Source organism: Trachurus japonicus, chromosome 4, assembly GCF_045865225.1.
Source record: "Trachurus japonicus isolate A0001 chromosome 4, Traja_1.0".
NCBI lineage: Eukaryota > Metazoa > Chordata > Actinopteri > Carangiformes > Carangidae > Trachurus > Trachurus japonicus.
In genome coordinates this window covers 16,296,893-16,311,932 of record NC_140910.1, presented here as the reverse complement: position 1 = coordinate 16,311,932, position 15,040 = coordinate 16,296,893, and the positions used below count along the sequence as shown (strand labels likewise).

General features: G+C 46.5%; 1 protein-coding gene across 1 annotated transcript; it reads left to right on the top strand.

The window, feature by feature from the left end:
* Positions 1–4,510: 4,510 nt before the first annotated feature.
* On the top strand, positions 4,511–15,019 carry LOC146988723 (uncharacterized). Its single transcript, XM_085774374.1, has 3 exons — positions 4,511–6,369; positions 9,695–10,830; positions 14,888–15,019. The coding sequence occupies exons 1-2, from the start codon at positions 5,212–5,214 to the stop codon at positions 10,679–10,681; spliced, it is 2,145 nt and encodes a 714-aa protein (XP_085630500.1). The 5' UTR covers positions 4,511–5,211; the 3' UTR covers positions 10,682–10,830; positions 14,888–15,019.
* The last annotated feature ends 21 nt before the right edge of the window (positions 15,020–15,040 follow it).

The following is a 15,040-nucleotide window of genomic DNA, read 5'->3' as shown; positions in this document are numbered from 1 at the left end:
CAAAGATAGAACAGGAAATTAGTAAGATGGAAAGACTTCTTGCTTCTGTTTTTAGAAACTCAAACATTGAGCTTGGCTGTAGTTTAATTCCATGTGTAGCCATATGGAGTAACTCTCGTGTTAATTTAGTTTGAGTTTAATCTGTCATTGACTTTGTGCTGCTCCTCAGACTTTGGAATGATAATTTGCCCAGTAGCACGTCTGCAGATCCTCCCTGCAGCACACTTGAAAGGCTACTGCAGCACCAAGTGCCCAATTATCCTCTAATGGTCATTATCTCAACATGCATTTTTTTTTTCTTTTTAAGTAAATGCACCCTCGGGTTCGGAGAGGTCTGACTAAATTGAGATCCAAGTTCAGCTCAGTCTCGTCTTTGTTTTCTCTCCCGTGTGCTTCCTCCTCCTCTCATTTGACTTATCTGTGATGTCAAATAAAGTCAGAACACACCAGCATCAAGTTGAATGATTCATTTGTGCGTGTCTTCCTTTTTAGGGCAGTTTTGTAGGTCGTAAAGTGTTTTTTCTTTTTGGAGGGGCAGGCGGCAAAAGTTGAGTTTTATTATTTTTGAATATTTTCCTCTATGTGCGTGTGAGTATGTCTCGCTCAAACACTTTCAGAAAATTAAAAATTTCAACATGACAGTCACGACTTGATTATCAGTGGATGTGAATGAGGGCTCTAATATATTTTGGTGAAGCTAGCTTCCACTGGGGCATAATTATCATTTCCACATAATGAAGAGACTACAAAGGAGCTGTCCTGCATCCTAAGAAGCACGGGGCTGAAAAGATGAAGCGTGCCGGGGGCCCATTACTCTTTCCACTTGTGTAAATGCACAGATTACCGAGTTAGGATTCGTAACACTAGACTTCTAACCTGAGCTCAACGGCTGAGCCGAGCTGTTGTACTTTTTCTCTTCTCTAGGATCAAATATGACAAAGAAAGGACTCTCTCGCTCGGCTGTGTTTATGCACAACGCTGCTAGAAAAGGACAAACCGAGTCTGATTTTTCACGGTCCATCCCTGCAAGGATACAGGCAGTTAGTTTTGGCATAACACTGCAAAGTCTGGCTGTCTGTCAGTACGGGCACAAACACCCTAATGTTTGAGTTCTGGGTGGTGCAGCAAAACAAACCACAGGGCATTGTGTTGAAACAGCAGGCAACGTTCCACACTTGTACAGCACACAGTCATATTTCTAGATTTTCTTTTACCGTGGATGCCAGTGACAAATGCCTTTCAGGCCTAATGAGTGAAACAGGGCTGGGATTGCTGCCAAAGGATGAGTGGCACTACAGAAGAAACTGCAAAAAATGATGCAGCTGTTTCCACGATGATATCTTTATTATACTTTTCAAACAAATCCAGCAGAATAATATATGTTTGTTGATTTATGCTGCAGCATAAATGTGCGGTGGGTTTATATCCTCGGCAGCAGATCTACCTGAAGCAGAGACAAGTGAATTATTGTCTGAATGTAAATGAGCTTACACAGAGAGTATGTAAAACACTTTGTCACGTTTTTGATTTAGACCCCCACATTGTCGCTTTTTTTGTTGCTCATCTCTATGGAAATCCATGAGTCGAGGCCTGACATCCCAGTCTAACAGGGATGTCCACGCTTTCTGAATCTTACTGCGGCGCGTGCAGAGCGGCAAAGCACAAGAGGCTCTCACGCGAGGCCTTTGCTGACCTTTTGAGCACTTCCAAATTTTTTTTCCGTTTTCTCTCCCATCACCAATCTCATGTAGGTTAGCTGGCAGAGCAGAGTGAGCGCTGCTTATTATGTATTGCTTTGCTTTTGTAGTCCCTGTACATCGTTACTCATCCAGTATGCTTAAAGGTGCTCTCCCCTCTGGCAAGCACAGCTATGACAGTCAGCTTCGAAGTTAGAAGTCTTTCAAAACTCCCCCACCCCCCGCACCCCCTCCTCTTCCTCTCTGTCTTCCTCCCCTTTTCCCTCTTTCTCTCTTTTACTCTTTCTCATGTCCCCACGTCTCTCTCTTTCTCTTCTCCTCACTCACTCTAGTCCTCAGAGAGCACCTGACTGACGTGTTGTTCAAGGATGAAAAGCACGGCGGAGGGGAATCCAAAAAGCAAACAACACAAAAATATACATGAGAGGCTGGGAAAGACGGCGTTACACATAGACACAGGCACACACTCAAACACACTCACACAGAGAGAGAGAGAGAGAGAAGTCCCTGGCAAAGCCCTAAGGATTATCACCAGCGTGACACTGGACACTTTAGGGAAGACAGCATCTGCTCACTTCCATTTTTTACACCATAATAAAAGAACATTGTCTCCTCAGGAAAGTTCTCGTTTTCACTTCTTTTTTTTTTGTATGTACAGTGTCAAATACAATGAACACTACACACAATGGCCTCCATACCACGCCACATTTTTGCTGTCCAGGTGGCCACAGAAAGTTCCCAAAGTGCCCGGAGGCGTTCACAGAGTGACTTAAAAGCCATTTTGTGCGGCAAATTTTGACAGACACGAGGCCCTTTTGCCTTTCAAAGCGTTGCTTTCATATCTATCTTTTCAACCACGTTATGTAAGGTGTTCAGTGGCGTGATCTCTCAACTCCCTCTCTGCCTCTCTCTGTGTCTCCTTGAAGAAATTTAACCAGGAAACTGTATCTGCAGCGGCAGCAGAGTTCAGCAAACACACATGCATGCATCTGAAGTGTCCCTGGCCTACATGCTCTACTGCCTCTCAATGGGCAGTCGGCCTGTTACACTGTTCAAAACAAGAGAGGGAGCACTACAGGAGGCAGCGGACAGGGTTATAATGAAGCCATATGCTCGATCTGTCTTCGCCCTGCGCCTGACAGTTGCACCTATATTGAAGCCTGCATGACAAAAAGGCTTCCTGTTTGAAAAGCAGAAGAGGTTGTGAGTAAGGAAAACAGGGAGAGAAGGATCATGTTGTCCTCCCTCTCTGACCGTTTTTGTCCTTCAATCACTCACACACATATTCAGGACAATGTGTAATATAACCGATGGAGTGAAGGCAACAGGACTCAAAAGGCTGCCCCTTGCCTGCCTTAAATGGACAGCTGTGACAGCTATGTATTACTCCACAATGACTTCGAAATGAGCAATGATTGTGCGTCTCGCTGCCATGTTATTTATGGAGCTCACAGAGTGGGTGGCTGATTGGAGGAAAAGTGTGACTTTTAAGAGGCATGAAGTCAAGGTCTTTGACACACACACACACACACACACACACACATTGCGGTACATGGTTTTCAATGGTCAGTCATCATCACCGTCATCAGATTTACATCACCATGTGTGTGTGCATGCTTATGTGGGTCTGTACTTTAATCTTATATCTTTTAGCGCTCTGTGAGGCACTTTGAATTACCTTTGCATGAGCCTGAGCTCTTGAAGTAAACTTGAACTCAAACGATCAACCATTATTTCAAAGTGAAATTCACTCTCATGATGCAAAACCTTTTAAACATTAACACGCAGACACATATATACTATATATGGTGTGTACAGATCTTGGGTATGTGCACCAGAATTTGAGGAACAAGACACTCATGAGGGTGGCTGCTCTGTAACTTCTGCTCTTCATTTATTTACTGACTAATGGTCATTACAGGCTGACAGCAGTGTGTCAACCTGTTGGCAGGATTCTTCTTAGCCTGTGTGTTTTCTCTCCCCCTACCTACCTGTGTAGTAGAATATGTCAGTGAATGAAGTCATATTTCAACAGGGCACTACCAGAGGAATAGATTGCCGTGCTGACTAAACAGCAAGACAGATGCCTTGAGTGTCTCACTGCTGAGTGACAGCAAACTGTCAGGGCTTTTGTGTGGCTCTGCTGCCGCCTTTTCATTTCGGATGCTGCCAGAGAGGGAGGGACTCATCCATGCAGCCGCAGCTGAGTGAAAAGGCACCTAGGAGGCATCTTTGGGCTTGTCAGACACAAGAAATCTAATCCAGACAGCCAAGAATTGGAATTTGAATGAGAAGCCCCCCGAAAATAGCAGCTGTCTTGGCGTAATTGGAACAAATGGAAGTTGGATATGCAGCAGAAAATAAAACAAGAAAACAACTGGGATGTAACGTGACACTATTTGCTGACAGTTACAATAAGCTGGGGAGAGCCGTGCCACGGGCAGGCTGTTGTTTGTAGCCGGGCAAGCTTATAGTTTCTGTCAAACTGCTGCTGATCTCTGATCTTGTAGGTCGCAATTATGTACCCCTCCGCCCCCACCCCTACTATTCCTGCTGCCATCCTCCCCTACTCCTTTAAACCCCCTCTGGTATCCTAAGCAGCATTTAATTGTGAAGGGCTGAGCCGGGGAAGGAGTAATCAGATGAAAACAGTGGCAGAGGGAATCACGTGGGTATACATTGGCTAACCGGGGATTAATAACACTGGCGTCTTGATTGAAGTTTAGCTGCTCTCTGGCAAATGGGAGGTGGGAATAGGAGGGTAGAAAGAGAGTGACAGAGAGGAGAGAAAAAGAGGAGAGAGTTACAAAGACAGAGGACGATAACGGATTCTCAGATGAGAGCAGAGAGTAACAGGGAGAAGAGAAGGAGATGGGGAGAGAGGAAAGGGAAATAGAGAAAGGGAGTTAGAGCAGTAGAGGGAGTGGGAGGAAGAAAGAGCGAGGATAGGAGGCAGCGCAGTGCAGTGCGGGGGGGAGAGAGAGACAGGAAGAGAGAGAGGGAGAGAGAGAGAGAGATGTAGAGACAGGAAGCCTCCACTGCTACTGAGCCAGTGAGACGCAGGCAGGCAGAGAGAGAAGACGGAGGAGAGAGAGAGAGCGAGCGGGGCCCTCGGCATCTCCAAGGCCGGCCCAGTGAGGGGGTGAGGGGCTCAGGAGCACTACGACCGAGAGGATCGTGGGAGGAGAAGCAACTGAGAGGAAAGAAGAGGGAGAAGGGCAGGGGCGATAAAGAATCACAGACAGCAGGAAAAAGGGGAGTGGGAAGGTGGGATCTGAGCTGAGGAGGGAGAAGACGATAAAAGTTTTGGAGAAAGAGTAGCAGACGGAGAGGAGAGGAGGAAGGGGAGTACAGACAGGGTAGATAGAGTCTATGTTAATGGCAAAGGCAGGGGGGATTCATGGAAAAGGAGGAGGAAGCTCTCTGCGTCTCAGGAGTCCTCCTGTTGTTGTTCTTCTTCTTCTACGTCTTCTTCTCCCTCTCTCCGTGAGGCTGCTGGACATCATCCATCACCATGTTCTCTGACAGCCAGGCTCCGGCACCTGGGGAGCAGAAAGGCTTCAAGCCCCACGCCCCTCACTTCATCCCATGGCTGCGCAATAGCCTGAAGTCCCATCACAGCAGCGACCTGGGGCTCAACGGACCGTACAAACCCAACTCCGAGGGCCGCAACAACCTGACCCCGCTGGAGAGAGCCAAAGGGATCGGGTTCTTCTCCATCCCGGGCAAGGACCGTTCCAAGAAAGGCGACCTTCGGTGCAATGGCATGGGGGTGGCGAGGATGCTGCCGGTGATGCTGAGGGGACCCCACATCCTGCCAGGGAGTCTGGGGAAGAGACGAGAGGACAGTCCCGTGAGGTGGAACCAGTCTCCAGAGTTGGACCAGGACTCGGGCGCACCGATCAACCCGGGGGACGGGCCGCAGGTTCTGGTGAACAGCTCCAGCTCCAGCTCTGCCCAGGACAATCAGACTTTTGTTAGGAACAGCAGCAGCAGCAGCAGCAGCCACCTGAGCCTCCTCCACTCACAGAAAGACAGAACTAGTGCCTCAGCGAGGAAATATGGCCCACTGGTGGGACCGCCTCACGTTCCTGCTCCTGCACTGCTGGCTGAGGAGTCGAACTGTAAGGCGCCTGTTGTGGTGAGCATGGAGGACAGGAAGGGGAAGGTGTGGGACTACGCCAGCCAGACCACCTACCGCCAGAGAGACCTCCATTCATGCAGCTGGCTAAGCCCAGACACTCAGGGACTATCGGAGAGGCAGCGCGGCTTCAGCTCCGGCTTCAGCTACATCCAGCAGCAGAGCAGGAACTCCCAGAGCCAGAGAGACCTGACGGTGCTGAGGGAACCAGCTGTGGATGGTTTCAACGGGCCCCTCAGTAGAGTCATCTTCTCCACTGAAGTTCCTCAGAGAGACCCGGGCTGCACCGCCACTCTACGAGGCCCCAGGAAACCCAGACCGAGCTCGGAGCGCATTGCAGTCCTGGGCCAGAACCAGACGTGGGTCCAGCACAGACCCGCGTCAGAGCACAGACCAACCAGCGAGGAGGAGTCACAGAGGAAAGAGGGAGGCTGCAACAGGAAGGCGGTCCGAAACCAGATCAAACGGGTGATGAGCAATCTGGAGCAGGTGCTCACGGCACTGAGAGATGTTCATCAGGAAATGAAAGAGGTAAGGCTGAACATTATTTGTTGATTCTGCTGAGCTCATGAAAAACAATGAGACAGATACGACAAGAAAGAAGCTAAAGTGTCTCAAAATCAGCACGTCTTCCCCAGGACTGATGGGGGAAAACAAAAACAAATCAGCACCTAATAAAGCCAGAGAAGTTAATATGTCCTCTCACATTAATTCAGACATTTTCCTCTTGCAGGAAATGTTCGTCCTCATGCTGAAAAAAACCTGGAGGGCTTGTACTCTTACAGATAACAATGCAGGCTGCAAATGCACATCCTCAGCAGAATTTAACATGCATTAAAAAAGTCTGCGGCAGCTCTGTGTGAATCCACCACAGTCTGCAAACTATTTCTCCAACTCTTCTCTGTCATCCCTCTCCGAATTTACATTACTCTCATGCTCAAGTCGAGGCCCACATTGTCATGGAGGTGAATCAGACAATAGTTATGCCCCATTTGGCTGATGCATCCAGAGATCTCTGAGACGATGCTGTGTGACATTAGGCAAAGCCTTCATCTCTGCATCTCTCACTCTGTCTTCGCTCCTCTAACATCCCCTCTCATCTCCCCCCTCCACTCTCCCGCCTTGTGGACAGATGCTGCTCCAGGCACAGCTGGATAGCGTCCGATGCTTTTTATAATCCATTTAAGTCTGAGTATCTCTGCCTCGCGTTCCTCATCCAGCAAAAGTGACACGAAAATCTCGCCTCTTGGCATTTGATCTGCATGCACAAGGGGTTGTGGCAAAAACCTGCGGCACTAACCTCGTCATCCTGCCTGTGAGGTTTTTTGTGTGACAGTATTAATAAAACGCTGATGAAAGAGCACATAGGCTACACAATAAGCGGGGTGGGAGGAGGGGGAGGAGAGAGAGCAGCCACTGTGATAGAAATTCCCAAATTTTCACAACAGTGATGACAGATCAAAGGAAGATAAGGCACCAGACAAGACTTTGGTCGCATATTTATTTCAAAGCCCTGTTTTATCATTCTGTTGCATGAGCAGCAACCCTCAGTTTTTATTTAATAATCAATCATGGTTATAAAAAGAAATTGGAGTGAGCCTTTAAAGCATTTTAGACAGGCAATACAAATATTACAGGAGCACTTACAAGCTCTCTATCACACACACACAGCAAGAGATTGCACATAGTCGTCTTCTCATAACGTCATGATTAGTCTCTGGGCTGCCGTTCGCTCTCCTGGACTTGCGTCCCCTCCTGTCCTCCAGGATTCCTGTCTCTGACCTGTTTACTTTGGCCTCCATTTACTGCCACTCTCCATCCGCCCACCAGATGTCCTCAGACTTTCCTCCCTGTCCCAGTGACCCAACTGCCACATCCACCTGCTCACCGGCCTCCGCTCACTTTCCCCTGCCCACTCACACACCTGTTCCCATGCAGCTTCCTCATTTTCCCAGCCATGCAGCGTTACAGTAGCCTACTTGTCAGATCAACAGCCTTAACGTATGCAGTGTAGCTATGAATGTGCCTGCTTCCTGCCGGTGCATGCGTGCACCTTGTTTTTCCTCAGTTTGCCATTTTACAGTTCCTTTGCTGAACCTGCTCATGTGTCAGTCTGTGTTGCTGCCATCAGCGGTGACAGCTGATGCATTTTGGCAGATCTAAAAAAAAAAACTGCTTCATGACTGAGCACTTTAAGGGGAAAAAAACAGAAGGGCTGAATGGAAAGAGTTAAAAGAAACTTAAATGACTGAGCGTGATATGAAAAAAAAACATCCCTCAGCACTCATCGGTACAATATGTGAAGACCTGAGGGGTCAAAAAGCGTTTTTTTTAATAAACACTCTTGGGAGCAGCACATGAAAACCAGGGTCCTCTGCTCTTTTATCTCCTGATTCCTGACATTAACAAGCAGCACCTGCCCAGAGTCACTTGATGCGCGTATACCCGGCTGTACTTCAAAGTAATATGAAATGCCTCACCCAAAAAGCTACATCATAAAATATATATATATATATAAAAAGACAAACCAGGTCATCTTTTGACATCGGCAAGGATGTTGTTGAACGTAGAGAACAAAACAATAATTCATCTGTTCTTGCAGGGGCTGAGGATTTATCTGTGCACATAGAGCAGGTGGAGAGATAGGTCAAACATTTTCCCCAGTGTAATTTTCTCCAATCTGTCCATTTTCCACGTGTCTGTATGTGTGTATGTGTGTATGTGTGTCTGTGTGCACGTGTGCGTAGCAACCTGACTGTGTCTTTTGTGGTAAGAATGTGCCACTGTATGTGTGTTGTGCGCACACTTCACACTCTGCACTCATTTGAATAAATGCATGCAGTCATATATGCCTGTGTGATATATTATCCAGTGTGCTTCTCAGTCGCCCAGCGAGAGGTATTAGAAGGAAAACCCACCTAATTTTAGCTCACACACTTCCCGTAATGGTAATCTCATCCTTTCTAGGCTGAGGTAAACATTTTTACACTAAGTAGTACAAACTGGTGTGACACACTTACAGATTAGAGCTGTACATACGGAGAGAGTTCACTGCTAAAAATGCTTTAAATTATGAATTTTGCCTGATGCAGAAAAATGAATTACTCAAAACTTGAACATTTTAGATATTCATTCCTAACTAGAGGCTACAGCGCTGGCTCCTTCATGTCTCCCACTGGAAGAAAACTCTTTGTATTAATAATACAGTGTTTAAGAATCAACTGAAAATTAACCAACAGAAATGTGAGTCATTTATCATGTAAAAATGCCAAATACTCTCTGGATGCAGCTTCTCGCATGTGAGGATCTGTTGTCCTTTATCTGTTGAGCATTTGGACATCTTTCAAATTAAACTGCTCGTTAGACAAAGCAAGACATCCGAGGAAGGCTCTGAGAATATATGGCTGACATTTTTCATTATCTTCTCACAATTTATTGATTTGGGAATAAATCACCTGATGGAAATAGTCTCAAGTCTCAGCCATATCTTCAATGGTTATTCCAGTGATTCTGAACTTGTTGGGAAACCCTAAAAATGGCAGATTAGAAACAAAATGCTCAAAGCAGCAGCATTAAAATCTCCCAGCATTTAGTTAGGCCCTATAAGGTCAAGCTCCAGAAATGCTGGATGCCACATTTCCCATAATGCAACTCAATGATTGCAGCCTCTCTGCCTGGTAAACACTCTCATCACACACTCCATCCACATCTCCAGCTTGTGAAGCAGGTCTGATTGGAAATCTGAAGAATGAGTGGTTCTCCTCACAAGGAGTAAACTGATCTTCAAGTGTTTTCCAGGATTTTATTCGTCATCATGCTGTCTTTATTTATCCATGGTTGTTTGTATGTTTTCTAGGTTGTGCACCAGATTGACCATCTCACTGCGTCCATTGATCTGAATGAGGAGGAGGAGCAGCAGGGAGCCAGAGGAGGCGACAGTGCCAAACCTCCCAGCAACAGCATCTCCAGCTCAGGTTCAAGTCCCAGTGAAGCGACTGTAGGCGGCACCCATCAGAGGCCTTCAGAGCCCGGAGACCAGCCAGGCACCACAGGCTCGTCTGGCACCCTCAGGAGAGATTTCCACGGCAGGAGCCAATCGCCACCCAGTGTGCAGTTGTGCCCCGTGTCCCCTGGGGTTTCATCGGAGAGGAGTCGAGTTCTCCGGTTCACCTGCAGTCTAGGGTCTCCTCCCGGACAAGGTGGACCACTGCCATGCAATGACCTCCCTACATCTTGTCCACCTCAACTTCAAAACCTCACCTCCAATGAACTCACGTTGCCTCCCCAAAGAAGCCTCCCTGTTCGGCCTCCCACTCCCGGCCTCTCCCCTCTGACAGTAAACCTCCATCCCCCCAACAGTCCTGGTTCTCAGCCTTACTCCCCTGCTTCGTCTTCACCCGTCAGCGTCAGCCCCGTCTCCCCTTCCTCTCCTCTGCCCCTGAAATCTCAAGCACCCCCCGCCCTGAGCCCGTCTGTCATCATAGAGACCAAAGTCGGGTCTTATCAGACCTCACAAAGTGACCACCCATCTGCTGGCTCGCACTCTCCGTCATCGATCCAGCCTCCGTCTGCCAGCCGCCCACCCACCGACTCAGAAACTCAAACTGTGGCCAACCCTGAGAGAGAGACAGGAGAATCCTCTGAAGCACCTGTTCCTTCGTCCTCACAAGTGTGTGCCGCCTCTGCAGCCACAGCTAAACCACCGACGGCGAAGGGCCGCAGAGGTCGCAAGCCCCCGCCGTACCCCCACCACAGACTCTCAGAACACACAAAGAAAGTGAAGGAGCCCCGCAAAGCTCCTCCGTACCCAGAGAAAAGAAGGCTGCTCTCGACCACAGTGTGAGACAATGCAGCAGGAGGGAGGAGGCCGATCGAACAGAGCCATATTCACAGCACCAGCCGCGAGTCAGCAAGAGTGGAGAGTGATTTAAGGCTCGCCAAGTTGAGCTGAGACCAAGTTTCCAAGGTGACAGGACGTAAATGCAACTTGGGGTGAGTATGTCAGGAGGAGCAGCTTGGCTCTGCTGACGTCCTTTTCCCTCTCCCCTTCTAGACAAACCTCTCGAGTGCGTAAGCTGAACATACACAGGGCATCGTAACATCTGTTTGGGTTACTGCTGTGGTAACAAGAGCCTCTATGCAGATGCTCATTTTGCACTCCAGCTCTCAGATTCCCACAGATTGCACAGTTAAAGGGCAAAGGAGAAGGCCTAATTAGATAGAAATATGAGGCAAATTGTAATTATTCCAAGACGACAAGACAAAGTAAGAACTGATTGCTTTTGTGCACTTCGTCCTATGCAGCCAGACACTTCCACTCACATGTATCAGCAACGTCTGGGTCAGATAATTGCTGTCGGGGCTCTTGACGGTATAACGAGAACTCACAGCTCAGCGGGTTCCTCTGGCTCAGAGGAGAGAAAGCCACACGCAGGGGGCAGAGAGGCCAGAGATCTGTGATAGAGCTGCAGACAGAAAAGGTCTCGTTTTATGAGAAACTTAGCAAAGCCTGATAAGAAGCGAACAGGCCGAGCGGTTCTGCGCTGACTGGGTCACCGGCCCGGCATCGGGGGTGTGCGTCAGGGGAGACAGGGGGCAGCTGGCCATTCGTTGTACCCTTCACCGGGGCCCCTGGTGTTACAAAAATCCCATCTCCTTTGCTGCCTCTGGCTTGACCGCCCCGGCCACAATCTCCATCTGTTCCCATCCAAATGTCAGGAGATGCAAAGAGAGAGAAACAGGGGGCAGGTGTGTGTGTGTAACAGAGAGCGAGGAGAGAGAGAGAGAGAGAAAAAAAACACCACTGCAGAGCCAGTCAGATTGACTACATGAATAGAGCACAGCAGATCGATGGCTCATTCATTTTGCTGCTATGATGTTGTCCTCTCTTGGAAATGTTACTGAAGAGCATTTCAGCTCACTTTTATGTCTTCCTTAAAGGATGAAGTGAGTGTTATTACTACGTCTTACCGGCTGGAGACAAATCAAATGAAAAGACCACAGACTAAAACCAACAATGTGTTAGTCTGTTTTTCATTACTTCTCTGACTTTCCGTTCGTGTTTGGATGTCAAATCCATTTAGAGCCTTACCATTTTCATTGGGGCTATTTTCAACTATGGATTAATACACATTCAATATACCCTTGCGAATTTCTGGCAGCAGGACGGTGTATGTGGTTATTGACTCGAAATTAATCACAGTGCTCATGTTTGAAAGGAAGCAATATGCAATGGTGTGGCTCACTGATGTGTTTTTAATAGTTTTTGGACAGCAACAAGCCGGTGGCCAGAGGAAATGATCTGTATCAGGCACCAAGCAACAAAAGAAACTAACAACAGCAAAAAATTATTAGCTCTGGTCTTTTCATGGGATTTGTTGACATTAGGTAAATTATTAAAAATGTACTGGATATGTAAAGGTCTACAGCTATGCTATGGAGTGTCATATTGCTTTTTACACAATGAGCACCATGTTAGCTAACAGTGATAAGAAAACCTATTATGACTAGCTGCAGGTTGTTTATTTCATAATTTATTGGGCAAAGCAAACACCAATAGGTTCACAACTGGACTGTTGCCAGGCAACAAACATCATCCACAAGTTACCTCAGGTGTTTTGCTGAAGTATCCTGGAGGCTTCGGTCCTTCCCTTCATCCTCCTCTGACAATCACACATAATCCAATCCAATTTAATTCAAATGTTATTTCTGGAAATATATTTATCTTTGTAAAACGTGGTACAGTCTGAGTTAGATAACAACCATCAGGCTAACGCTAGTTAACAGTAAAGTGGAGTGATAGGCTACGTGTAGTTAAAAGTCCCTGTGCTGTTATAAGCCTCGTGTAATGACTCTCATCCAATCAAACTACTTGGTCGTAACTAACTGTTGTGTAATTGGCAATAAACAGGAAGTGCTGCTGAGCCTGGTGGGAGTTTTTGTCAGTTTAGCAGGTATTTTATGAACTAAAGCAAAGTGGCTACCTGATGATGATGATTAAAGCAGAAGTAAGCGATCCGGTCGTTTTGGCTAACAGCCCTATGTTCCCTCTGGACTCTCTCTACCTATCTGGACTCTATCTATCTGGCCTGTCTAGCCTCTACCGGGTCTTTTTACTAAACTTAACCAACTCCTTTCTTCATTGCCTAAACCCAACCAATGGTGGGACCAAAGGGCTGTGGGAACATAGGGCCTAATTTTCAGTGACAACAAAAGTTAGAAATGAGGGAACATAGGGCTGAGGGAACATAGGGCTGTGGGAACATAGGAATGACCCCCTTTCCCTTTCGGGAAGCCGATGGAGTTAGTGCCCCCGCCCTCGTCCCTACGTCACCACATTCACGCGCATCCCTTGGCTGCACAGTGCACACACAGCCCTTCATGCCGTTCTCTCTCCTCATTGGATAAAACTTGTAGGATACAAGGAACGTTTTCTCCTCGGCTAACAGCAGAGCAGAGTGACTGACAGACCTGTGTTTCAGACCAAACACTCAATGTAAGTGATTGCTGCCGGAAGATATAGCTACGTAACTATTTAGGACTTATATTAACACACACATTCCACTTACTTCTGCTTTAATATGATGGACAGAAAAGGAAATGCCACACAAAGCTTTTTTTTTTTCATATAGTCAAACACCAAAGGTTACAAACATTTATCCAATATGAAAAGTCAGGGACTCGTCTTCTGGGAACCATGAGTGTCATTGTAACGTCTCACTGAAATCCATCCAATAGGCTATTTGAACCACTTGAGCAACACGCGCTGTAAAAACAGTTTCTGATCAAAGCTTGTTTAATGCACGGCATCGTAGCCTAAAGCCTGCAGCATGAAGTGTAGCCTATATATTTTCCTACCAGTCATACTGCGGGGGGAAAAGTGAAAGCAAACATCTCCACTGACACCAGATGGTTAACAGTAGTGATGTGTGTTTAGTGTTTGGATGAAAGCACAGAGGCAGCTCCGAGTCTCTCAGCAGACCGAACTGATACTAAACAAAGAACTATTATGCTACAGAGGCTCATTACTCAATGGAACAACCATCTTGAGAACAAAATGTGAATGTTTTTTTTTTCTCCTCCACAAGGCCACAAAAATGGAAGTGAGAGTTTGAAATAGTCGCAGCTTTGCCATGAGATGCTTTAATTACAAACAGGAGAGTCTGTGGGAGTTTCTGAACTCATCTCGTTGTTATCTTGCTGAAACAGATTTTCATGACATAAAATTCATAGTTTCGTAGACTCAGTCACGGCTACATTTGACATCATGGAAACACCGTCAAGTTGCATGTAGTTGTATCACAAATTTCAAACCATTGATGCCAATTTGAGGACAATCAAGAATACTGATTTTCTCTCGGCTTAACATAAGATGAATAAATCCCTCCTGATTCTGTATCTCCATAAGCCCTCAAAGATCACCGCTCTATACACTCCCATATGTGCCTCTGGATTTAGTAGATCCTCCCTGAAAAGCCTCCCTCCCTAGAAATTAAGAAGAAACAATGGAAGCGCTTTATCTCATGCAAACATTTATCCGAGGACAATATATGTTAATTGAGTACGCTCACAGAATACGTTTTCAAGTGAATGTATCAGGATGCTTCTTTAAATGTTAAGTATCAAAGGAAGGCAACCTGGCTTTATTCTGTACACAAACTGAGGAATACATTAGTGCTTGTACTAATACTGCTCTTACTTTGGACAGATTATTTTGATGGGGGCAGAAAAATGCTCTTCGCCATGTTCACTCTGGCCTGTCTCTGTCAGTGCTCAGAATATTTAATGCCTTTTTGCTGGCACTCAGATTTCTCCTCTTTTCATGTTTACCCTTTAACGAACATGTGGGTGGTTCAATCAGATTATGACTGACATAACAAGACAGAAAACACTGACTTATCTCCAGAACAGTGACAACATGTCTTTATTGAAACATCCATCACGTTTCGTCATGAATCGAAACAATCAAGAAGTAGAAAAAAAAGAAGAAAAAAAAAAAGAAAACATGTACAAAATAAGTAACATCTTTTTTCTTTCCACTCCGGGTCAGGATCTAGACGTGGTTATTTCCTGTTGCTATCCCAGAGGGACCCTTGATGGTGACAAAAGGGACACACAAACATCCCTGCTGAGCATTTTCCCCCCCAACTCCAGAGGATCACCTCTAGACAGATGAGAGAAATCAAACCAAGACCAAACAAGG